At 38.7% G+C, this 25,932-nt stretch overlaps 3 protein-coding genes across 4 annotated transcripts; 1 reads left to right on the top strand and 2 right to left on the bottom strand.

Annotated features, from left to right (window-relative positions):
• Positions 1–232: 232 nt before the first annotated feature.
• LOC103983848 (protein NRT1/ PTR FAMILY 8.3) lies at positions 233–4,692 on the bottom strand. The gene is made up of 5 exons (XM_009401160.3): positions 4,536–4,692; positions 3,585–3,666; positions 3,124–3,341; positions 2,466–3,007; positions 233–1,230 (listed from the first exon to the last, which is right to left on the bottom strand). The coding sequence occupies exons 1-5, from the start codon at positions 4,587–4,589 to the stop codon at positions 423–425; spliced, it is 1,704 nt and encodes a 567-aa protein (XP_009399435.2). The 5' UTR covers positions 4,590–4,692; the 3' UTR covers positions 233–422.
• A 1,709-nt stretch (positions 4,693–6,401) lies between these two features.
• Positions 6,402–10,915, top strand: LOC135612116 (uncharacterized). 2 transcript variants are annotated; one of them, XM_065107946.1, is made up of 4 exons: positions 6,402–6,568; positions 6,746–7,015; positions 7,109–7,193; positions 10,501–10,915. In XM_065107946.1, exons 2-4 carry the CDS (start codon positions 6,906–6,908, stop codon positions 10,588–10,590), a joined length of 285 nt encoding a protein of 94 aa, XP_064964018.1. In that variant the 5' UTR covers positions 6,402–6,568; positions 6,746–6,905; the 3' UTR covers positions 10,591–10,915. The 2 variants fall into 2 exon arrangements, with proteins under 2 accessions (XP_064964018.1, XP_064964019.1); XM_065107947.1 differs by having other exon boundaries at positions 6,402–6,603.
• A 4,087-nt stretch (positions 10,916–15,002) lies between these two features.
• Positions 15,003–17,661, bottom strand: LOC103983847 (probable WRKY transcription factor 14). The gene is made up of 4 exons (XM_009401158.3): positions 17,504–17,661; positions 16,863–17,420; positions 16,171–16,311; positions 15,003–15,674 (listed from the first exon to the last, which is right to left on the bottom strand). The coding sequence occupies exons 1-4, from the start codon at positions 17,533–17,535 to the stop codon at positions 15,158–15,160; spliced, it is 1,248 nt and encodes a 415-aa protein (XP_009399433.2). The 5' UTR covers positions 17,536–17,661; the 3' UTR covers positions 15,003–15,157.
• Between the last annotated feature and the right edge of the window lie 8,271 nt (positions 17,662–25,932).

Genomic DNA, 25,932 nt, shown 5'->3' with positions numbered 1-25,932 from the left:
CTAAATGAGGAACAAAATAGAAAAATTTCTCCCCTTATATAAGAGGAGTTGAGCTTCCATTAAAGAAGTAAGAAAAAAATTTAATTTCTAACTTAATTATTTGATTTGATTACATAATGTGCAACTATTTAATTCACAAATGGTTTCTAATGACCTTTGTTCATTTGTTCAAATCACAAGACCATCCATAATCCAATATAGAACAAGAAATACATTTCTTAGACAAACTGCCTTTAGGAGATATTAACTAAATTCATTAGTGTTTGCAGAACTCCTTAGCTGATCAAGACATTGCAATAATGTATCACAAATATTACAGAACATTGCAGCATTTATGTCCAAACATGTAACAATAGGAAGCTTTAAAACTTTCTAAGATAAGCGACCCAAGTTTCCCGGCAATAAGTTTCCTCACTCTATCTTTAACTCTCAGAAATGACTTTCTTCAGCGTATAGTTCCCTGCAAAAGCAACATACACAAAGAAGTTCACTGTGGATATGCCTGCCAGCACCAAGAAATAGTAATCCAGATGCCCTTTGTTCAGATCATCTGGGATCCAACCCGTCACCCCTCCTCTTGATGTAACATCAGCAATGACTGTGATGATGAATGAATTCAAGTAATTGCCTAGCGACATTGAAAACAGAACCATTGCTGTGCATATGCTCTTCATCCTGTCAGGAGCCTGGGCAAAGAAGAACTCGAGCTGGGTAATATTATTGAAGACTTCCGAGCTTGCCAGGACAAAAAACTGTGGGAGTTGCCATGCAATGCTCAAGGTTTCACCACCTTTGACACTTTCCAATCTCCTGCTCTCATTGTAAGAAGCTGTTAGCATTGCCAAGATCAGTAGGAAACGTCCAATTCCCATCCGCTGCAGCTGGGAAAATCCCACTCCATTTCCAAAGTACCTCTTGGCTGCTGGGGATATGATGTTGTTGTAGACAAATACCCAACCCATGACACTTATGATTTCAAAGGAGCACAAGGATGCAGGAGGGATAGAGAATGACCCAATTTTGGTGTTCATTGCACTCCCTTGTTGAATGAAAGTAGTGAACATTTGAGCAAATACAGCTGCATAGACAATACTGTTAGCCCATATTGGTATCAAGCGTAGGAACATCTTCAATTCTTCAACTTGAGTGACAGTACACAGGTTCCATGAACTCTGAGGAGAACCATCCTTCAAATCCAGAGCAGAAATTGTAGCTGCTTTATCTAAGAACCTGAGCGTATGAAGCAAAATTTTAAGAAAGCTTCTTTTTCTTTGACTCTGAAGTTAAAAATCAAATGAATAAATGGGAAGAAGTGAAAATTGAACTCGAACAAGTGTAAATCTGTAAGAAATCTAACATTTGTTTAGAAGTGAATGATTGTTATCATTTTCTGAAAATCAATCTGATTGTCATACTACATAGTGTGAGTGCTCGATTTCATTGTTGGTTGATGATTACATGGAAGCTCTATATTCTGTGTTGTGCTCGGCCAAGGGTCTTGCTTATGTCCCATAGTGGGGTGGAACATGTACTAATTTTACCCTCGATAGAACTCTAACATAGGAGTTGTATGATTTTATGAAGAGAGATTAGGGTTTTAATGCTTATAAAATATGTAAGACAACCTAGATCCATATAAAATCATCATTTATTTTAGTTCATAATAGTAACAAACACTGATATCACATTTATTGCTTGACAAAGCCAATGTAATATAATGGTTTCATACATGTGTGTGTATGGGTGGTAAATTGTAGCTGGTTTCACAACAAACCTAATAATTCTGTAAAAGATAGGAGATAAATGAATAAAAAGAGATGTACATCTCCCTCCCCCACCCCAAGCCAAATAATATACTTGGATCTCTTCCCAATCAAGGAGATTGATGAAGCATGGGTGGATTTCCAAGTTACAATAGATCAGAGAATCTTAGTTTTTTCTCTCATTGACAATTGAAGCAAGTAGGGAGAAGAAGAAAATCAAGTATCACACTTTGTTTGATGTGAAACACATCCCTTCATCTTCAATGAATCATTTCTAAGAAAATCCTATTAACTGCTTGGTTTTGCTGTTCCTAGAACTAAGAGTAACAAGAAGCAAGATCTAATTCCAACTGCAGAAGTGATAATTACACAAATAGCAAGGTGCAGTAAAGAGTGATTTAATTAACAGAGACATATCTGAAACAAAATGATAAAGAGTCTGCATTACTTAAGACAGTGAATTAGTTTGATATATGGGTTTGGAAGGAGATATTGTTCTCTTACTTTTTCAAATGAGGGGTAGGAAGGAGTTTTCTTCTTTGGGTTTGGGTTGTTGTCGGGAATGGGTGGGGGATTGCCTATTCTAATTTTGAATCAGCTATGAACTAACTCAGCATTACTGAGCTCTTTATAACCACAACAACATCTGATAGGCAGTCTAACTTGAATCATCGGCTCGAAAACTAACCATAAAAAACGTACCTGAACTCATTTGTATGTGCCAATCTCTGCTGCCCCAAATCGGATAAGTTCTTGTCTGCCTCGTACAAGAGACTGCTATCCCTGGGAGTTTCAGCATTCCTCTTCTTGTAGGAGGCAACAAGTACTTGAAGGATACTTTGCAAAGGGCTGCCACTTGGCAACCGACGCCGAAAAGATGGTGTTCCTAATACAAAGGCAGCTAAGGCTGAAGCCATGCAGAATGTTGCAATACCATATCCAAGCCCCCAGTCTATATTCTCTTGTATCCAGACTATGAAAATTCCAGAAGTGAGCGCTCCCAAGGTGATACAAAGATAAAACCAACCAAAGAAGGCCCCCTTTTTTTCTCTCTCTAATGGGTTCTCATCATCAAACTGCTCTGCACCAAAAGGAAGCAATGCTGCCTTGACGCCTCCACTCCCAATTGCCACAAGATACAACCCACAAAAAAGAAGGGAACTTGCTGTCTGACATGAGCCGCCCTCACATTGATAAAGCTTTGAAGATGCAGAAAAAGCAGCGGAAGTGATGGTGATCATTCCCTACCAGACAAGAAGAAAGGCATATTAGGAAAAAAGATATCTTATCTAAAGACATGAAACATGTAAACATAGAAATTCTTGAGGAACGAAAAAGAAGGGCTTTAAATCTGACTTACAAGGAGATATACTACAAGGGAGTAGAGTATTGTCTTGTAATTTCCCCAGTAGGTATCAGCCACAATAGCTCCAAACAATGGAGTCAGGAAACAAGTTCCACTCCAGGTACCCACATTTGCTGCATTTGCAGCATTGTTTCCATGGAGGACAGTATGAAGATAAACAATCAAATTTGCTCCAACACCATTAAAGGCAACACTATCTAAGTATTCAAATCCTGCACAAAGAGTATATACATGATACCATGTAAGTGTCAGCTTATTCTATATGATTATGGCAGAAGATCCAAAATCTTGTTTATAACACATTCCACTTGATTTCCATTGACCATTTTTAGCGGACTAATGTTTATTGAATTTACTTCTATACTATCAAAATACTTGATGACTTCAGATGACTTCTTCTCCAACTTTAACAACTTAAGTACTCTGTTAAACAAACAGGTCATATGAAACCTTACCCAAAATAATTGCCGGTGCTTTTGAGTTACTAGGCTTGTAATGCGATCGAGGTCCATGGTGGCTCGATTCATTCTCCACATTCTGAAAGCATAATCCAATTAGTAAAGTATCTCATTGACTACAAACACTACTGAGCTTCTACTTCTTAGGCCATCTCAGTGACACAGGATCTTTTATATTTGTGGTCTTTATTTTCAATATTTTAAAAATGTTCCAATCCAAGAGAGAAGAATTGCAAAACTATGATAAACAGAAATGAAAAGAAAAGTGGTTAATAATGAGTTAAGCGCTCTGAAAGGAAAAAGAAAAAAAAGGTTTGGAGAAAAAAAAAAGATCGCAACACCGTAAGCCGTCTACTAGTACACAGCCAATTTCCAAGAAGTAATGAACACCTTTCTTTTTAATCCAAATCCGATATCTTCGTGAAGGAAAAAAAAAAAAGGGGGAAGAAAAGTCCCGGAAAAATTCTTTCATCCACAAGCACTAAAAATGGTAATAGCTAGCAATATATTACAATAGAGGTACTCATGTCCTTCCAATCTGGATCTAAAGTGGTTCCAAATCTTTAAGAAAAAGGAGATCTCAGCAATTAAGAGCAGAGATTTCCATTCATTTGGCAAGAAACCTTCACAAGGAGAAGCACATCGTCTCCATCTCATCCCCCAGACTCATCAGGTAGTAAGGTGGGAGATTCTCATCTCACTATACCTAAGAACACTACAGGGGTCTCCAAAATCCCTCTAATTGTGAACATTTAGCTCGAGGTGCATCTGTGCACACAATCCAGGGCACAATTGCTGAAGAGAGAAACAGAAAAAGAAAACCCTAAACGCTTCCAGTGCCAGAGGAAGATGGATCCTCTTTCTTCTTGCTTGGATACGAAGAAACGAACCAAGTGAAACAAAACAAAACAAAACGACGAAGCCCAAGAGATCAAGCAAGCTAATTACCAAAGGGAGCAAGGCCCTTCCTTCTCCGCTCTCCAGGGCGTCCTCTCTCTCCATTGCTTCGCCGCACCAGCTGATAGATCGAGAGGAATGGAGCTCTCGTTCTCTGCCCGCACTCGAGGTGGATTTTAATCCAAGCTTCGCTTGTTGACTTCTTGATGCCACCTACTATAATGGAACAAAGTTCGACCGCAGATAAGAAAACCTGCGGTAGGAGATTCTCCACCCTTGGTTCAAAAATTGATCGAATCCTAAAGCAGAGCACCTAAATCTAACGGACAAAAGAAACCTTCGCAGATGAACTATCTGCGGCCGCCCTCGCTACTCCTACGTAGCAACATCCGACCGTTCACGTCTGGTGAGTTTGGTGGTGGAGCTTTAAATCTGGACGGTCCAACTAAAGGCGAAGAGAGCCATCCGACGGTTGAAGCTGAGGAGGGCCTTGATGGAACTGAGCAACGACCGTGTCATCGTTTAGCTTCGGCAGATCGGTAGCAGGTAGTCTGTGACGATAAGGAAGCATGGCTTACAAGCTATGTCTCTTACCTTTTTTTTTTTTTACTTTTCTCAAGGACTAATAGTATATATTCTATACATTGATTAAGCAAGAAGAAATGTCCAAAATTATTGTGACAAAACTTGAAAAGGACTTTCCCAAATTCTGCCTACCAGTTAGGTTAGAAAGAAGAAAAAACACATGCATGCTAGGCCAACTATTTACGTTTGACCAGTTAAATAAGAAAAGTCAAATGTACACTTCTTATGATGTTCATTTCCTGCATGCTAGTTTGATTGAAGTATTGTTGGTATGACTGAAACAACCTAGTTTGATTCAGAACATAAATGATTCAGACTGAGATGTTAGAAAGGCAACATTGTAGGATTGAATGCATACTAGGAAGCAATGCTGTTTCTATCATCTACCAACAAGCCACAGGTTGAAGTTAGGTTCCAGTTGTTTAAACACTGCTTTTGGATGAAGATTCTTGGACTGTGATGCCATGCTAGGCATTGTTCTACTATAAGATCATGATTTGGAGATTTGATCATGGAACTCAGTATGTTTACAATAGTTGAGATGAAGCTTTTTTAATCAGACTAAGTTAGTGATGAGAACTGTTTGTACACAAGAATAATGAACAAAGAATGCATGCATCATCACTTCTCCATGATCCCCACGAAGAAGACTGTAGCAAAACAATCACAAGGGGAAGTTTATTTTATGCAGAAGATTCTATCCCAGCATGCAACATGATAACAAGAATTCATCCTTTGGTTCATCTCTGCATCATTTTCTCTCTCAAAGTGTACTGTAAACCTTCGCAAGCACCCCAAATCATTTCAAGTTCTGCAACGAATAAACAATTGCGAGGACCTCCATGCTGCATGGGGGAAGCCAATAAGCTATCAGATCCAAGGAAACGGCATCCATCTTTACTCTCACAACAGCTCATACCTTGTGGTGGTCCTGATGCAGAAACATTACAAGTATAAGGCACGTTTTAGCCAGTCAATCATCAGATCAGATCAGATCAGATCCATAAAAATGGTGTATCTGCTGCGGCAGACATGCAGCCCAGTAACAAGATGTGATCCTGGATCTCTCATTTACGTGGCCTGGATTGGATTCATCATCATCATCGACGTCAAAGGGTGTTCCCAACAGACCGTGCTTACTCTCTTGTGGGCGGGGAAACATTAATATGGGCCAAGCCCAATCCAATCTAACTCGGTCCATTTATTACGCGAGAAATCAATTTGGCGCTCGTGTTAGATTCGGTTCACACCAAACGTCGATCAACCCCAAGTGTTGGGTCGAATCAACTTCGTCTATTTTTCCCTCTTGTCGGGGAGCGCAGTGATGCAGGCCCGACGGTTCGTCGATCTCGGTCGACGTTTGCTCGCCTCTTCCCGTCCTGCCCTCTACCCCCTCCCTCCGGAATGCCTCCGATCAGTGGCGTTCCCCGTGAACCCCTCCAACCTCAAGCCTGTTTGCGCTGACGTGCTTCCCCCAGCTCTCCGCAACCGGCCGCCAGGTTTAGAGTTTTATCCTTCCTCTCATCTCCGTTCGGTACGTTTGTGATCCTAATCTTTGTTCTTCTTGATCGATTTTTAGTAGGATAATGTTCCAATGTGATAGACTTGCTGATTCTGTTATTTACTTAAGTTTAAATTTCTAGCCCAGTTTCTGATTTGACTGCATGTTGTTAAAGGCGATGCAAGCTCGTTTTTATGCGGCAAAGGAAAGATCGAGAGCCCCGCTCACGCCAGTTACTGATTTGACTGCATGTTGTTAAAGGCGATGCAAGCTCGTTTTTATGCGGCAAAGGAAAGATCGAGAGCCCCGCTCACGCCAGTTACTGATTTGACTGCATGTTGTTAAAGGCGATGCAAGCTCGTTTTTATGCGGCAAAGGAAAGATCGAGAGCCCCGCTCACGCCAGTTACTTCTAAAGTGAAGAAATACAAGCTCAAGTCTTACTCGTATGTTTAATTATGCTTTACTTATTATTTGGGAGTGTTGCTGTATTTTTCTTATGTCCTCTAAGTTCTTTCTGGTTTTTTCTTTGTTTTAAGGTCTTTTAAGTTCAGATTTAGGACCATGAACGATGGACAAATACGGAGATGGAGGGCTGGAAAGCGGCATAATGCACACTTGAAGGTAATGTGTTTTCTGTCTGATCTGTTGATCAATGCAAGAGATGTCCTGATTTTTCTGTAACTAAAATGAGAAGCGATTGATCTAGGAAACATGTAACGATCAGCATTTTTAGTGTTATAAATTTTGGTTAAAATTTGGACTTCTAGACTTCTAGTTCTGAGTTTTCTTTGCTGGAAACTAAATCACTAGTTCTTATTTACCAATTTAATGGAAGTTTTGATCTCAATAGTAGATCAAACTGGATGCATGCCTGTTTCTGAGCTGGACTACTGATTCTGTATGATTCAATTTTATTTGATGTTCAACCCTTGTTTGGGATAAGAAAAAAACCTTATAGTTACTGAACAACTAAAATTAAGTGTCTTTCTTGGTAGATCCTGAATGAAGATTCTCCATAGACAATAGTGCCAATTCTGATCCTTGTCCACCGAAGAAAGATAAAACACTAGAGTCTATTCCGTTTGTTCTATTACTGCAAAATTGGTTGGACTAAACTCTTTAACACAAAATTTGTTCAAGGTATGCTTAATTTATCTTATTGTTTATTCCAATGGGACCATAAGCATAGTGCAACAATGACTTGGATTTGTGGTTCTGCAAAACTGACCATAAGGATTATTGTTAATTACTGATATGTAATTAGTTGTGATGTGTAGCATATTTTTTTATAATTAATGGCTCAAGCTACTATAAAGTTGAAGAGTCTTTTGTGGATAAAACATATGACCACCATATCAGTATAACTTAAAATTTTGCGGGATAATTGACTATAATTGGCACTATTCATATTACACTCTTTTCTATTTAAGGATTTGATGTCTCTTCAAGGGTTAGCATATCCTAGAATTAGACCCTAGCATGGTGCATATGAGGTTTTGCCCAGTGATAGCTCCACATCGTGATGTGTTACTAGATCAACTTTGATATTATTTATTACAATTCAATTGAAGGGATAACCGATCCATTAACTTCGTTGGGTTTGAACCAAAATGTTTAAGCCCAAGTTAATTGAAGTATTACCATGAAATCCTTATTAGTCAATTCAAGTTCTTGCCCACTTCTGATATGAGACTAAGCCGGGTATTATAGCAACTATGCCTAACCAAAGAATCTCTCTAGCAAAACCCCCTGTTGAGTTATTAAGGGAAATAAGACACTAGGAAAACCAAGTGTAACTTGCAGAAATATCACCTTGGAACAACAAGCCAATAGAAACCTAAAATGAATAATTTGGGTAGTTGTCTTCAAATTGTATGATTGATCACTTGACTTTCACTGAAAGTCTGAAATTCTCCTGTAAAGACAAACCTATATTCGTTTTATCATAGCTTCACCTTCTAAAGGTGGTAGTGGATAAGTTGAAAGTCAATATCCAATGCAAAGTTCAATATTCTCAATTGACGCCAAAGAGTTCTAATACTTGCACAGTTATTTAATCCTCTGGAAAACGAGTCTTGTACACATTTCATATTCTTCATTAACTTGTGATAACTTTTTTTTTTAATTTTCCATCTGGGATTAAATTTTAATTGAACCTATTGGTTCTGTTGTTTCAGTGACTCTTCATCATGTTGATTGCTCATTTTAAGGTGTATGCAATGTTTATTTATGACAATCCTGATACTTATGTCTACAAGACATGGAACATAGTAGAGTCTGCTTTGCTGGCCACACCCCGAGCTTGTTTTTTCTGAGCGTTGCAAAATCCAGCATAGTTGAGTTGGATTTAATATTTTAAATCAGGTGGCAAATCAGGAAAAGTATTCATGATATTAAATGCTAACAGATATCATCACAAAGAATTTTGAAACTATTAGAGGTACATGTAACATACTTGGATTTAATATTTTAAAACACTTGCATGCTATGCAACTTTATAGAGCTATTGCATGTTCAAAATTTGGTTCCTTTAACACAATTATGGTTCAGCAAGTGTCTAAGTTGTCTTAATCAATTTTAGGTTTACATTGTAGTTGAGTCAAGTTGATTTTTCATTTTTGATGATTTTGTCAATGGTTCTAGTTCTCATTAGTTCTATTTAGGCAACTATTTGGAGGTTCTTATTTTGTTGAGGAACGTCAAATTCTATGTAGTCAGTTGGTTTGGTGCTATGACTGGCCTGCCAAAATAGGTAGGCTATTTCAAGTACCTATTGCTTGATATCAGCCGAGTAAACATCTCTAATGGAACTTAAACTTGGAGAATCTAAGGTATCTAACGGGAATATGATAGTGTTACATGGCAGAATTTTCTATTTCTCCTGTTATCAATTATGTGCCTAAGAAGTATAAGCTTAAAGAGGTGAATTGGCAAACAAGTTCTGTTGATAAAACTTCAGGTCGCAGGTATGTCCTTTGACTTCCTTTTTTGTTCTACTCTATTTTTCTATCATTTGCATCTTCCTCTTCATATTTAATGTCTCCATAACCCCATATGCCTTTTGCTAGTTGTTTATTGGTACACCCAGAATAATTCCTCAACCATAAATAGTGAGAACTGCTGCTAGTACCATAGTTGTTGGCATAGGCAAAGAAGAATACGTGCAATCAAACTTAAACTCCTGCTACTAGTGTAATAATACATAAAGACAATGATGGTTTATTGTCTCTTGAATTCAACATTATTGTCAGAAATTTAGAAGATAATTGTTGTTTTTGTTAATAGAAACAACAGATTTTCCTGAATACTTCCACAAGGTTAACTGGACATGGAAATATTTATGAATTTTTATTGTCTCTTATCACTTCCACTCGACGGAATGGATTTCTAGGCAACGTGAAGTAGTGTTAATGGTCCATAGACAGTCCATGAACACTCTGTTATTTTGATTGATTGGTTGTAGAACCACACTTATTCAAAGTACGGTCCCTTCTAGGATAAGCATGACCTATGGAGTCTCCATCACAAATTCAGTTCCCATGCTCTTGCTCCTGTGGAAGACCTGGGTGGTTGCCCATAATTTTGATTCATGACATGGGGCCAAATAAACAAGCCATTGATCTGCCAGCCTGGAGTACATGGTTATATATTTTTATTTTCTCTCTCCTTAAGGTCCTAGCAGACGCCACAATAATAAGTAGTAAACTGCATTAAACATTTCCTGAACGAGCCAAATTCAGATAGATAACCAATTGAGGAATAATTTTAGAAGAACGAACCGAATTCAGATAGAGATAATACTTTATCTCTGTTTGAATTGGTTAGGGTTTATGACATTTCCTGAAATACTTTCTAAAATGGATTCTTCTTCATCTCTGCAAAGGGACGTTGAATTTATAGCTAACTGGAATGATGGTGGTTCATGCAGTCAAAGAAGGCAAAACGGAGACTCAGGAGACCTGAGATTGTGCATGCAGCTTATGCAAAGGTTATGAAGAAGCTGAACTTTTGTGCTTAGGACCGAAAAGCGTGATTATTCTTCTGACAAAGATTGTGCTTCGATTAGTAACCCTCAGGTTGTCTCAATGCAACTTATCCGGGCCAAGTTTGGCATTCAGCTGCTTAAAGATCCAGGACTTCGAATCATAACCCTCAGGTTGTCCCTGGGCTTTTTCTTATTTCAGAGGGAAACAATTAAGCAGCAGACTGTCATTTTGTCTTATATTCCTGGTAATTGAAACAAGTCCTTGTTCTTTAGTAATTTGATTGCAATGTGAATTGACATAAACTTACATATAGTCTGACTGTGTAAGCATCATAATGCAATAAGTGTTGACGTTGGATTCAGATTAGGCTCTTAAGAGCCACTGCAGGATCTCAATCAGTCTTTGTGATGATCAGGTATGACAATCTGTTTGTTCCAAATATGAATTTGGTTTTCTACGGTTCAAATCTCCAGGATCTATAGTGATTAGCATGGCAAACACCATGGAGTCGATTGTTCTTAGTCTGGAGTGACCGAGAGAACAGCATTGTGTCCGATGAAACAGAGAGAAAGGACACGAAAAGTAAAAGATCTTGCAATCCGACTTACTCGACCGTAGTTAGAACGAAACCTACGGACCAGTGGAAACACAGGCCTTTCTCCGAAACAAACAATGAAATGAAAGATTTAATGTCCCTTCGCCTGCCGCCTCCTTTGGGAAACAATCCATAGTTCCTTACTACGAGTGCATGAGATACAAAATTTAGGTAAGTTTACTCCTCATCAGAATGGGAAAATGGATAAGATGATGCTTCCCATGTGATTAAAACTGCCTTAGGCATACATCACCAAGATATTATTGTTGGTGGAAGTGTTTAAGAATGCAGGACTAATTATATATTATCATCTATAATTAAATACCTTTAGTATTTCAATCTTTATATTTTCAAAAGTTCGACTGAGTACGTATTAATTATGTCTCATTCATGCGGTATTTTCATAGTAAAATCGACGGAAGTGAGGAGAAACATAATTAAATATTTTATTTTTATAAGTATAGAGATCGTAATATAATTTTTAAAAATATAAGAATCGGGATATTAAATGTAGCTAATTATAGGAGACAATATGTAATTAAGCTAATATAAAAAGCCTAAGCTCTTAGATTCAATGTTACAGTTGAAATTTAATATAATTTTAAAAATATAAGAATCGAAATGCTAAAGATAGTTAATTAGTATAAAAAATTGAAGTTGTTAGATTGAGATCGAAATCTATATTTCAGCCTATTAGATTTTTTGTCGGCATTGCAAAACAGATTCATGTTTTACGTGTTGGATTGAGAAATATTAAGAAAATAAAAATTATGTTTCTTGTGAAAGACTTAAGCTTTTTGAGAGAATCTATTTTTATGTGGCTGCGGTGACATGACATAGAGTTTCTTTTTCCCAAAAAAAAAAAAAGTTAAAAAGGCAAATAAATAAATAAACCTCGCTTTAGATAAACACACAAAAAAAAAGACAAGAAGCATTGGGTCATTCTCCTTTCCATATAAAATTCGACAAAAAATGACAATAATAATTCTCGTCCACGCCTTCCTGTTTGGCGCATCGGAGACCTTCTCTCATGGCTGTCAGTTCATTATACAAACTCCTTTTTCTATTTAAAAACTTCCTTTGACATTCACCAACATGAGTTCTTATAATAAAATCAAAATCCTCCTCTTCTGAGCGATGCTCCTTATAAGAGCCATCCGAACTCAGTTTGTGCGAACCATACTGAGGCTTGCTCTATTTCATCCTTATATGTTGCCCTCAGATATATGCAGTGGGGTTGCAAGAAGACATGACATACCGTTACCTTGCGGTTGTAGTATGCATTTTAGCCCGTTGAACGACAGAACAAAATAAATGTTAATCAAGTCTTCTTTTATTGCGTCTCTCCTACCTTCAACTGTGTAGCTACAGTGGGTAAGTAAAGAAGGGGGTGGGGGTGGGGGTGGGGGTGGAGGTGGAGCAAGCTGACCATGTCCACTGACCACTGAACTCTCTCATACCTTGTTTTGCTGTGTGCTACCTTTGGCATCTTCTACTGGTAAGCATCGATCCAGCATCCCATTCTTAACAGAAGCTGGAGGCCCTATCACGAACCTCCTAGCTGTTGTTCCATGTCACAGGACTCATCATATTCTCTCAACAGCTCAGTAGTACTTTGTGGTTTGTTTGTCATTTTGCTTGCTGCTACACAGACTTTTAGTCACCGAACCATCTCATCAGTAACAGCTATCACGAAGTGAGATATCTGCATCTTTCCATCAAAGATTCCGGAGAGGTGATTAGTTTAAGTTTTTTGTTGGGACTCTTCTAAGGATACTTTAGCTCTTAGAAGCTGCCGTCCAATCGAGATGCTTTGGGCTCGGTGTCTTGCTGTGATCCTCTCTTTTTTATGTGGACTACTGGTAAATTGTGGTAGAGCAAATGGCAAACTTCAAGCACTTCTAATGGCTACTTGTCATTGCACGCCAGCATGGCTGATGTCACAACCATACACCAATGCATAACTATGATATTGTTGTTGGGATTTGCCCATGTCTAGCAACATCTTAAAAAATATAAAATTAATATTTACTATTATAAATCATAATTGTTTGATACTAAGTCGAGTTTAGTGTCCGAACCTATAGTTTGATAAGGTCTCCTACAAAAATTATATCGAGAGCGTGCCCTATAAAAGATTCATTCGATGCTTAAATTAAGAAATTAATCGAAGGATTCAAAAAATATTAAAAGTATTATCTACTAAGTCCAAGAGAGAGCTTGATAAACACAAACGCACATGGGTTTTTACGATGAATTTTTAGTAATGAACAAGAGTAATTGATCGTCAATGTATAGAATCGTTATGCGAAATAAACAATCATTTGATCATGAGAAGATACACTAAATTGTTAGGTATTATGGTATGACCGATCAACATGTGACAGACACCATCGATGTTGGTTCATCCATGCATCAAACTCTTATCAATATTAAATAGGGTTATCATGAAAAGACTTATGAGCATTTGATACTGAATATGACCTCTAAAATATATCTCCTAATCCTTATAAATAGATAGATAGAGGGATCAATGGTAGTAGAAAAAAAATATATAATTTTTCAAGGATTTATTATATAAAAAAAATCTTTGTCTTTTTTACTAGGACAAACATTTTGGGGCTTTAGTGGCCTCTCTCACCTCGAAGATGACACAATTTGGTTACTTCAAATACATCATTAGATCTATAAGAATGCCACATAAAATTGCATGAAATAGCTATATACATCAAACAATGTCTTTTCCTTGATGGTTTTAGATCTTAGATTAATAATATTTTGTTATTATTATTTGAGAAAGAAAGAGTTATACTCGTACGTATCGTCGCATTCTTCCTATTTCGGAGTGCACGGCAAACTCGTGCTGCGAACATGTTGATTTCGATCAACAAAAGCCACCTCAACATCCTTATTTCTGCACCCAAAAAAAAGAAAAGAAAAGAAAATTGTGACGGATATTGATATATGACGAGTAAAATGAAGGAGAAGTCACATCTGGGAGTTTGACCTTCGTTTCCTTTCCCTTTTCCTTGCAATACTACAATGCACGGGCATGTTATCTATGGTGTAAATGCACTTGCAAGACAGAAGGACAGAGGCCGATGTATCATGATATATATAATAATAGAAATCTGTTCCCCTTCAGGTCTTAATCATTTCCATCATCTTTCACCATAGGATGAAGGTCTCGTATCCTCACGCATTTTTTACGTAGATGATCGAATCACTCGTCTGAAATATGCCCTCTTGCATCATTCATATAAACTTAATCAAAATGATATGTGAGATGAACTCTTTAGATCCTCATTCACAATTATAATTTGATTTATTTTATTTTTTTTTCTCCATGAATATTCTAAAAACCTATGAAATATACAAAATAATTAAATTGCAGTGTGTACTCGATCTCTATTTCTTGCTTGAGCCATCTTACTGTGCGTGAAGAGGTTCATGCTCAAGCAAAAGCTCCAACTGTGTCCTCTTTTTGAAAGCTTGATCAGTCAGGAACTGTTTCTCTCCCACTTTGAAAAAGATGGTGAGAGGTAAAGAGAGAGGGTGAGGGAGAGAAGAAGAGAGAGAGAGAAAGAGAAAGGGAAGAGGAAAGAGCTCATCGAGATATGTTTCTTAACTTCTTCGTTCGGTCACATTTCGGACGTGTACTTGTGCTACTGTTTGAAGTTTCTGTTGCTCAGCTTTATGTCTCACCCTCCAATCTTCCGAACTCGTGGGTCTCTCTCCTCTCGTGCTCTTCCTCTCCATTCACCGGCTAACACCCGGTCCTCCTTCCTTTAAGTCTCGATCTTTAGGTAAACCAAAGAGCAGGAAACACACACGCAAGAAAGGTCATCCTTCGAAAAGGTTTATAGCTAGACCTTGAACGAGAACGTCTTTTACATTGTAGGATAACAAAGCTCCACTTTTTGTTCCTTCTCTTGTCTCCCCTCTACTACTGAGGTGAGTCTTTGCTGTCGCAAGGTCTTGGTATAAACCTTTCTTGCTTTCCTTCATGAGCTCCCTGCCCAGTCGAACATGTTGAAGGAGGGGTCGTCCATGGAGCCGTCTCCTCCCGCTTCCTCTGGCTTTGTTTCCATGAATCCTTTGGACAGGATGAGGCTCAGCGGGTCGGCCTCCAACTCCGCTAAATACGCGAAGAGGTCATCGGGCTGATCCGCTTCTGGGATCGTTGGCTCGTAACTTGGGTGGATAATTTGGTGGAACCCAGTATCTTCAGCTTGCTCAGTCGTCTTCCCCATCTCATCAGCCTCGCTCGACATGGTTGCTGCATCCTGCGTCTCTTCCTTCGGAGCCGTGGGTGAGTTGAGAATGCTGCCACCGGAGCTCCTTGAGGCAGTCTTGGATGGGTGGAATCGTATGGATCCTGCGAGCGCGTTGCGTTGCGTAGGCCATGGGTGGTTGTGCTCGGATGTGTAGGTGATGACCAACATGTTAGGATCAGTTCGGCAGCGCTCCACTTGCTTCCTCGCCGAGCATCCTTTGGAGCTGCTGCATCTGTAATAGCCCCTGATGTGCATGCAACTCATCAGCTTCTTGAAACCAGAACACACGCATCATTATATACCACGCAAAGAAAAGCGTAACTTCTTGTTTTGATTCAAGAAGCTCAAACATTGATTGAACAGTGAGAGACTAAAACTCGCCAAGAATAATCATTTGTGTGTGTTTTCTCATTCAATGTAGGATCCTCAGAGAACAAAAATGATCTTGTAATGTTCACCATCATGATCAGTTTCGGTATATGCAATGATCTGAGAGGACAACCTATGGAACGGATCCAAGCATGTCAGAGTAGAGCAAGACAAGAAAAGAAAATGATAGAACGAGAGGTTTTTTTGCCTTTGGATCTCACTGCCACTTATTCTATGCGCTTATCTTTGCAGCAGCAATGGAAGGCCTCAACTAGCCAACAAAACATGGGAAGAAGTGAAAAGACCACAACGAGTCTCTCTTGCAGATGAGGAGACTAATATTTTAGCACATAAATGATGGGAAAATGTACCTTGGATAAGGAGAACCCTTGATTGGTTTCTGGCCATACTTCCTCCAAGCCCATAGATCAGATGGAACAACCTCACCGCTGGACCTGTTGCTGGCTGCTGCTGGTGCAGGAATGCACACCACCTTCTTTGCCTGGCTTTTTCTGCATAAACAAGTCCAGACAATCTCAACCACAATTGCACAGATAGGAAGAGAAACAACAACAACAACAACAACAACAGCAGATCTGTCAAATATAAAGTTAGAATGAAGGAAATTAGCTGATGTTCTTAGTTGCCGAAACATGAACTTGTTCTTGGGACTCTGTAGGTGTCTGTATGTCACCTGAAAACCCCAAGTCTATTGGTGGTGTTACCAGAGAGAAAAAGAGCCTCCCACTTTTGATGACACAAGTTCTTAGATTGCTATCAATCTTTTGTCAGTTCGGACAAGATAATTCCTTTTACTTGCATTCCCATCGAAAGAAAGCAACTAAAGTAGCTGTGACTGTGCGAAGGTATACATTGAAGACTCGTACGTATCAATAGAACTCTCTCTAGATCGTCACGATGGATCTTCTGAAAACAACCCAACCCAAGCTTGAAGGATTTCAGGAAGATCAAGGAAAAGAAGAAGATCAAGAGAGGAAGACAAGAAAAGTCCCAAGAACTAAATCCATAGGAAGATCAAGAGAAGGATTTGTCGATCTCGAACCTTCGTTTGATCCCTGGAGTCCGGGGGGACGAGATCTGCACTCCACCATCATTATCCACCGGTTCGGCTATGGATCCGCTGCTCATCTTCATCATCATCATCATCTCCCCGGCCCCTACGGGAGGCGGCGTTATCAGCCTCGGTGGAAGCGGGGAAGGCTTAGTATTGCCGGCAACAGGCGAGATCTGAAGAACCCTTGAGACGATTGTACAGGGCCCCTTAATCTCCTGCTCGCCGCCGGTTAGTATCTTGGGAGTTACAAGAAGCCGCTCATCGCCGCCATGTCCGCTGCTGCTTGCTACGACCATACTGGCCGGTGCCACCATAGCTTCTGCGCCTTCAAACAACTCCGCTCCTATATACTGATTCAGCAGAGGGTCGCGGAGGTTGAGGAAAGGATCTCCGAAGTTGTTGGTAGGGGTTTCAGTTCTCGTAGGAACAAACACCGGCTCCGAAGGGAGCTGCCACTCGGCAACCGGCTCGAACTCGGTGTTCGATGGGCCGCTTCGGCCACCGGCTCGGACTATGTCCGCGAGGTCACCATGATCGCTCTCCATCCTGTACCAGAAACAGTCAGTCACACATGTCTCTAGCTAGCTAGCAGCGCCAGAGAGATTAATTAGGGTAAAGGGAATCAGTGCCTGATGGTATCGCACCCGACGCCTAGTCCCATGCTTCCGGTTCTCAGCTTTCCTCTCCTCCTTCTCCCTCTCGAAGCATGGGAGAGAGATCAGGTGGACTAGGCGTGTGAGAGAAAAATATAACTGGAGTCTCTCTTCTTGAAACCTAAGAAAAGTAGTAGTTACTGTAGCGGAGAGAGAGAGAGAGAGAGAGAGAACAATACATATATTATCTAAAGAAGAAGCGGACTTTTTGCCGATTGTGACTACAAAGAGACATGAAGTATACTGAAAGGAGTTTGATCGATCAAGCTTGTGGTGACTACCGTGTCAAAAATCTACACATCTGATCGATCATGTAGTAGTTTCTGTAGCTTTTTGCCTTGTTACTATATCTTGATGGATTTCTCCAACAGGAGATGGTGATGATGCATTCTCCCTTCCTTTGTTTAGTGTTCTCTGGGAGGAGACCTGTCAAAATGTCTGCTTAATTAATGAGCTGTGGAAGAAGAGAGGCGGCAAGCAGCCGCAGTTCCCGGCTTTACATAGCTTCCCATTAGAAACTGCTACTGCTCTCTTCCCATTCTCCACCCACTTCCCATCCAAGAGAAAGGCATAGTTAGGGCAGAAGCAGAGATGTGCTGATACTGCGTTGAGATCTCTTGTTGCATGGAGCTCTCGTTGTTCTATTGCAAGTTCACATCCTTGTATGTTTGATACTACATTATCAGCTTATGCATATAAAGTCTTTCATGCACTCAACAACAGAAAACAAAAAAAAAAGACCTAGAAAGAACAATTTCCTTCTTTCATTCTTTTATGTTTCTTTCAATGTTGATGGTGTCTCCGCTTGTTTCCATGAGAACAATAACGTGTACAACTTTATATCCATCTAAGCAACCCACAACCCTCTGATGACCAGCACACAGATCTATTTAATGACTGACACCAAGGGAGTAAATATGTTTTCTCTAACCTCGTGCTTATTACCAGGTTAATTACCATCTTAATTATTGGTTTCCCTGGTCATTTGTTTATTGTATATGGTAATGCAAGAAACATGGTGTTTTCTTTTCTTATAGACAAACCTAACTTGCTTAGCTGTGAAAGGATTAAACTAAAGAAAGGTCGCATTCTTAGGGAAGTTCCTATAAATTCTTTTTTTGTGTTTAAGAACATCATCATTTCATTGTTTATCTTCTCCTCCCTTTCCCGATTAGGGAATGAGGAACTCCTACAGCCAAAACAAGTTATGGTGAATCACCTACATTCTTAATCATAAGCCTTTTATCTCAGGTTTTCTTCTTCATATTTGTGGATATGCACTATCTTGTTACCACCATTGGACAAAGTGGAGATATGTTAGTAATACATAAAATGGATCATTTAGCTTGGAATTGTCTGAACAGTTTGATCTATCACCTTAATTATCTTATCTTAGAAGAAAACTAGCATATTAAAAACAAGATGGTGAAGATAAATGTGCATCCATTGACTTCATCAGAAAAGATGTGTGTGCAATGAAGACCATTTCTGGCAATGCAGAAAGTTTTGCTTAGTTTTCTTTGGTCTGAGAGGAATTTGACAGTTCAAAGTGGTCAATGCAAATATTGCAGTGAGGTGGAACCACTTTTCTTCTTTTTTTTTTTCTTGGTCCTCAAAAGTTACAATTCCATGCTTTTGACTCTTTGAGTCAACCAAATGAGGGCAGTAGTCCTTTCGTGGGTTTGTCTTCGTCTATATTCTCAGCAAACACTTTCATACTGGTTGGGCATTGGCATCTTCCAACCAGCTATCTGAGAGAGAACTAATTGTTCTCCACAAGCTACTTAAAATAAATTGTCTGAATTGGTTGTTGAGCATGACATAGTTTGGCCAATACAGACACGAATTTGGGTGTCAGAAGATTGTATATTGGTGTAAGAAGATAGAATTTGGGTGATTTTTAGCTTGCAATATTATCCAATAAAAGAGAAAAAAAAGGACAAACGAGGAACACAATTTTGTTCTTGGCATGCGTTTAATTTGTGGTACAACATACAACAGTTAGAATAGGCTATGGTATTATTTTTGTCAAAATGAAAATGAATAAAAAGAAGGTGGTGATGTTTTCGACGTAATTGTAATCTAAGAATTTATGGGGTGTTTGATTGCTCTCAAGTGGATTGTTTGCAAGTCATATTTTGTAGAATGTAGTTAAACCTTAAGCATTTTATCTCCATAAGTAAGTCATTTACAACAAGTGTCTGTATGTGTGATTAAAGCCTTCAACTTTCTAGTGAAATTACAACCTAATGGTTTATATCAAAATTTTTACTAGCTAGACGACCTAATGTTTTAGATGAATTTACGGTATGAGATCTCAAACCCTCAACTTAAGGTTAAATAAAGTATACACTAATATTTCAATCATTAAATTTAATGAATAAGATTTCAAACCCTCAATTTAAGGTAATGAGTTTTATACATGATTACGATATCATCAAATATAGTTGGTGGAACTCTAGATGCAATTTTTAAATTAAAATGAGAGTATGATAAAATTAATTTGTGAAGATCAAAAATATATATTTTTTAATCTTGCATAATAACTATATAATGTCCCAGTTTTCACTCAAAAAAATTATGATAAGAATACTTGGTGATGATCAAGATCGTACTTCTTTTACTTCCAATAATAATTGTATAATGTCCAAGTTTTATCTCTCTCTAAAAAGAGCATGATCAGCCCAAAAAAATTAATTGCCTTCTAAGCCAGCTGATTACTATCAATAAAACCTGTTCATTGTTGACTAGCAACAATAAGTTTAGTCATTAGATCGCTCCGCTAAAGCTAGTTATTAATGAATAATTAGTTTTTCAAACACTATAGAATATTTTTTTAGTACTTTGAGGAATTTATCTAATTGTCTCAATAAAAAAAAAGTATCTCATTTTCGTTGAAATAATTAGATGGAGAATATCTACATGTCCTCGGTACATAGTATCTCTTTAATTTCCACTGTATCAGGTAGTGAAGATGTACTATTTGGAAACACTGGCAGTCCTCCACTGCTGTGCATATAAATCTGACATAGTCTACTAGCAGAATGCCACAGTAAGATCCTCTGTGGCCCTATCGGACCTGGTGGGGTTTCAATATAAAGGAGCAGTGAGATCGTTATAGCAGGAAAACTTGTTACTGCTTTGGAAATCCAGTGATAAAAATTTGATCTTTGCAGAACTCGACACTGCTAAATCCATGTAGTTTGCTGGTAGAGTGAACATAAATACAAAAAGGACATATGAACAGCACTGCTTGGAAACTGTGGCATGAGCTTCTTCATGCAATCTCTCTTCGCATTGACTACCTCAAAGCTGCCAGTCCGAACGTGGAAGGAAGGTTGTAGCATGGCTGGGTTCAAGTTCTTTGTCCATTGTGGGTGTGTTAACATGTGTTTTCGTAGAGGAAGGGGCAAAAAGGAACAAGACAGGAAGGATAAGTTTCATAGGAAGTGTGGTTTGCTGGCAATAATATTTATAGCTAATTCATTTTATGGTTCTTGTTTTGTTTAGTTAGTGTTGGAATTTTCAATGCACCAATGATCATTGAGAGGATGGCAGACTTCTTTTTCTTATCTGATGTGACCCTTTCAGAATCTTCTTATCTCATCAGCCTATCTCCTCTCTCTCTCTCTCTCTCTCTCTAAGATATGGGGATTGGGAAACTTTAGAACCCTCCAAATGAGTGCCAACTTATCCCCACTCTCTCACTGATTACCTCAATTCCATTACGGTCACATCCTCCCAAACCCTTTGTCTTCTAGCTAAATGATATCATCTCTCTCCATCTGTCACTCACTTTTGAGACCTTGAAATGAACGTATGAAGCAAAGGAAAAGAATATTCTGTAAACTTAGGAGTCACCCCAATTTAAAATAGTTGCTATATATATATATATTGCAATGTAGTAGACAAATGTGATAGCAAAACATGACACCATGTTTCACACACACACACACCCCAATTGATGCATAAGCATCTGTATATAATTATCTGTAATGCTAGCCTAATCAAGGCATACAGAACACCCAAATCAGAGCCTCACCAATTGATTCTCTCTCTCTAAAAAATTCTCCACTGACACACTAAAGTCATAATTAAGGCACTAAACAACACAGAATTGGACAGATTAACTTTGTTTATTCCATGAAGTTCCCACTTGGCCATGTAGTTGCAAGTCCTATATATACTTCTTACAGGAATCAGTTCCCTTCCATTTAGTCATCAAAACCCTGTCATGTGGAGTTTTCTTACTCATGGCATTAATGCTCGAAAGCATATTGCCCACGTTCTTGCATGAAGAAACTCCCACTGGGGAGCAAACTCTCACTGGGATTCTCTCCCCCCCGCCGCCCTCCTCTCCACCTTTTCCCTCGCCCTCCTTCAGAGATGGAATCAGAAGCATCCCACATGCATGTGATCCAAACCCTAATTCCAATAACCTATTACGATGTTAATACCAGCAGGGCCCATATGCCTTTACAGTGTGCTGCACCTCCTCTCCTTCTGTGATGCTGACAACGAGCATCGTGATGCTTAAACTAATCTGGTGATCTGAAGGGCTTATTAGCACCACGCCGACCAATGCACGGTGACAACCATGCATGCCGATCAAAACCTACGTCACCTGCGAAATTATGTGACTCACCATAACATCAGCAATCCAATGTTTACATATCTTTGGTTGGTTGAATAGATACGTGCGTTAACGTTTGAGCTTTCCGATTTCTGGTTCGCCTCTTCAGTTCATCATGGTCTTAACTGGACTTGGTCTCCGAGATAATATGCTTCTGATCATCATGGTCAAAAGATTTACTCACCCTCTGCGTTCGAAATTTGAGCAGCATATTAATCTTTCAATAGTAAAACTAAGCTGACAGTTCCAAATCCTGTAATCCACATAGTCAAATAGAACTCTCCAGCTAGGGTAACAAGGCATGTGTCAACATAAGGCTAAGAGAAGCACCATGCAGCTTAGGGTGCCTCGAGAACTGGAAGACTGTATATACAAATGCTTACTTGCAAGTGATGAAATAAAAGGGTGACTGTAAGCATTGGATAGTGTGGCATATGGTTATCTCACATGTGATTTGAGTCAGATCGGTGGCTTTTGCTTCCAATGAGAGCTCAGTACAGCTTTTTGCCTCCATTGTCAATTCCTTGAAATCTCAGTTAGATGAATCCAGGTTCCCACTTGAATCAGACACGGATGCTGCAGGTTCAACTCTTTGGATGAACTGTGTCCATCGATCTCAAGGATGGAATCATCGGATGAAGAGAAGAATCAACATCCTGAAACAAAAAGAGGATCACAGCAAACGCATAAAATCATGGGCGTCTTGTACATATTCTGGTGGACGGCATGCGTGTAGGAATTCGTGTCATCCTCCGGTTCTCAGTGACTGGTCACGGGAAACATCTATGGATTCGGATATATTCCAGACTCAGTTCTGGTGGGCATGCAGAGCTCAGTCTCTGGCATGAACATCACTGCATCTTTTGCTTCTTTCTTCCGGTGGGCTCTTCAAGGCTGGTGTGCATGGCGCTCAAGCACAGTGCATCACGATTACCCAGTGATGTATCAGCTGAGTTGTTCATCATGTGCAGTACTTATGCTGTCGCTTGCTGTAGTTGAGTCCAAGAAGGTTACGCAATTGAGAAAGATGAGAGCACAGGCAACAGTGTGGAGTGTCTCAGTCCACCGGGCCATGGCGAACGGGTGGAGTGGCCCGCGCATGACAGTCACATGATCTGGACCGGACGACAGTGATAAGATGCATCGGCGCCTCCTCTCCGCTCCTTTTCTTCTTCTTCTCCCTCACAGCAGAATCCAGTCTGGTGGAGTCCCTCCCACCCCACTAAACTCCAAAAGCCAAGAACACTCTTGCAGGCTTCTTTCCCAGACAGAATGATGGAGTTTGGCAAGCAATGCATGCAATTGCGGTGGTGGGCTGGAAAGAGCATGTCCAAGAATCCCTCATCGAGGAAAACCCACAAACACATGAAGATATCTACCTGCTGTTTGACCTCACCAAACATGACAACTTCTTGTTCGTCCTTACGGCCACCATTAAAGAGTGACAGTCCTTTTCTTAAACGAGTGCGCTTGAAATGAATAAGGATTAATCGACACGTCTGAAACAAAGTTAATTGCCACTGCTATGGCTGATGAGTTTAGGTCCCACCTCTGTTGAGCCGTCACAAGGATTGTATACAGCAGAACAGCAGATTTGATCGTACATCCTCTCAAGAATTTTTGTAGCTGGGAGTAAGACATGGGAAGAAGTTAAAGTTGCAATTACTGGGTGAAGACTTTGTCTTGGATCGAGCAGATGTGACGTGACGACTGTCACCGGCTGGATTAACACTGTGACTCTTGCGAGACTCCCCCGGTTCTTGAGAGAGCTTTCTGGAGCACCTGAACAAAGTCTCGAGTCACCAGACGATGACATGATGAATGACCTCTTTGGCAATGTAAACTTGGTCTCCTGCTGTGCCAATCAAATTTACTTTCAGCACTGTTCTACTGGAATGGTGTTTTTGTGATACTATTATTATCATTTGTGAGTGATGTTATCATTGTTTTCGGTAATCGATTAATGAGGATTTGACATATGAAATCTAATCAGTGGCTGCTAGACATGCTATATCAGCTACCGGTGTTTTATCATCCAAATGTCCCTTTATCAAACTCGATTATAAGAATAAAACTATATAAAATGATCTAAGAATATTTACATTTAAAAACTTACTAAACAAACACTTTACGAACTTTATACGCCTACAAATGCATACTTAAATGTTGGAATAATTTTACTATAAAACCCCGATATAGTCTTTTGTATGTTGGAAGTAAGATACAAAATATGGGCATCATATTAAAGTGGGACGAGAGACAAAATATAAATATTTTTCATCTTCGATAAAAATTTTCTCTCATTCTAATTCCAAATACTCAACAATTCTGGACACAACAATACTCAGGTGGACAAGGTTGGTCCAATTTTGTTAATTCGAATTGACGTTCATATTTGACCATATTAGATTGAAGTTAGAAAGAGAGCTTGAACCTTTGTCCATATTGTTAACAACCATTATGTTTGGCTCAAATAATAGCATTGACAAAGTTCCTAGAATAGCTTAGTTAATAAGATCAAATTTGATCATTAATTTAACATAGCTCCTTTTTAGGTATCATTTGTGATCCCCTAAAAATCCTAAATTCAAAATAATTGAAGCATTTATAATTAAATAAAAAAATTCTATCTCAAGTGAAATATTTATTTTTTAAATTGAATTTGATGATAGAATGATCAAATAGAAGGTTTTGTTGAACTTGATAGGAAAAAGGAATATGATTATCACATAAAGGAAGAGTAAGACAAGGTAAGATATTTTATCTTTCACTCAAAATTTTTTATAATTTTAAAATTGTATATATTTTATGACTCAACATACTTCCCAAATATATATTATATTAATTATATTCAAAATGAATCACTCTCTTTCAATAAATTCTTTCAAGAATCAATAGCTAATTTGGCTTGTGCTTCCATAGGGATTTAATCTATTTCTCCTCTTGATGCAATGAACCTGTCCCTTGACATAATGAACCTTTCTTTTGATGAAATTAACTTCTTTATGATATTTTAACAAGTCTAATTTTAATATTATCTCTTTAAACTTGTTTCATCTAACATGTTGGGTTTCTTTTGAAGTTATTAAAATATTATAAATTTAAGAAGTTTTGTAAGCATATCGATCACTTATTCACTTGTCTTCTTATTCATGAATAATAAAAACTAAGGGATTATTGAAAATATACCTCTTCTTCAGTAACTCCATTAAGAAATACTAATTTAAAATTCATTTATAAAATTTTTCATTTCATTTGAGTTACTAGGGAGATAAGTAATCATATTATCTCTAGTCGAGCAACTAGTACAAATACTTCTTTATAATCGATCTCATATTATTATTTGTATCTCTTTGCGACCAATTGGGTCTTGTATTTTTTCACCTCCTCTTGTGTATTTCTTTTTGTTTTGAAGATCCACTTAACACTAGTTGCTTAGTGGTGTTTTGAAAGTGTAATAAATTCTAATGTATCATTTTTGTTAATAGCATGAATCTTCTCACTCATAGCTTACTGTCATGTCTATAAGCTTCTTCGAAGGTTAATGGATCATATCATGTAACAAGATAAATAAAAAAGGTTTATCATTATTAGTATCAATCCTTCCAATCACATCATATAGCTCCTAAATTAGTTTTATCCTTCTTATAATCGGATTTCTTGAATCATGTGACCTAGCTGTTAAGATCGGAGCGGCACTAAGAGTGGGGGGGGGGGGGGTGAATTAGTGCAGCGGTAAAGTACGATAATTTTTTGACGATTTAAACACTTT

Source organism: Musa acuminata, chromosome BXJ2-5, assembly GCF_036884655.1.
Source record: "Musa acuminata AAA Group cultivar baxijiao chromosome BXJ2-5, Cavendish_Baxijiao_AAA, whole genome shotgun sequence".
In the NCBI taxonomy this organism is placed as follows: Eukaryota; Viridiplantae; Streptophyta; class Magnoliopsida; order Zingiberales; family Musaceae; genus Musa; species Musa acuminata.
The sequence above is the reverse complement of the archived record's forward strand: the minus strand, read 5'-3'. Positions and strand labels throughout refer to the sequence as shown.

Excerpts from the sequence above, each read along its gene's own strand:
- LOC103983847 (XM_009401158.3), bottom strand. The coding sequence starts at position 17,535 with ATGGGACTAGGCGTCGGGTGCGATACCATCAG. Across the intron at positions 16,312-16,862 it reads ACTCCAGGGATCAAACGAAG|AAAAAGCCAGGCAAAGAAGG; the intron begins GTTCGAGATCGA and ends TTGTTTATGCAG. Across the intron at positions 15,675-16,170 it reads AAGGGTTCTCCTTATCCAAG|GGGCTATTACAGATGCAGCA; the intron begins GTACATTTTCCC and ends CATGCACATCAG.
- LOC135612116 (XM_065107946.1), top strand. The coding sequence starts at position 6,906 with ATGTTGTTAAAGGCGATGCAAGCTCGTTTTTATGCGGCAAAGGAAAGA. Across the intron at positions 7,016-7,108 it reads TACAAGCTCAAGTCTTACTC|GTCTTTTAAGTTCAGATTTA; the intron begins GTATGTTTAATT and ends CTTTGTTTTAAG. Across the intron at positions 7,194-10,500 it reads GGCATAATGCACACTTGAAG|TCAAAGAAGGCAAAACGGAG; the intron begins GTAATGTGTTTT and ends TGGTTCATGCAG.
- LOC103983848 (XM_009401160.3), bottom strand. The coding sequence starts at position 4,589 with ATGGAGAGAGAGGACGCCCTGGAGAGCGGAGAAGGAAGGGCCTTGCTC. Across the intron at positions 3,667-4,535 it reads GAAGGGCCTTGCTCCCTTTG|AATGTGGAGAATGAATCGAG; the intron begins GTAATTAGCTTG and ends TTATGCTTTCAG. Across the intron at positions 3,342-3,584 it reads AGCACCGGCAATTATTTTGG|GATTTGAATACTTAGATAGT; the intron begins GTAAGGTTTCAT and ends CTCTTTGTGCAG.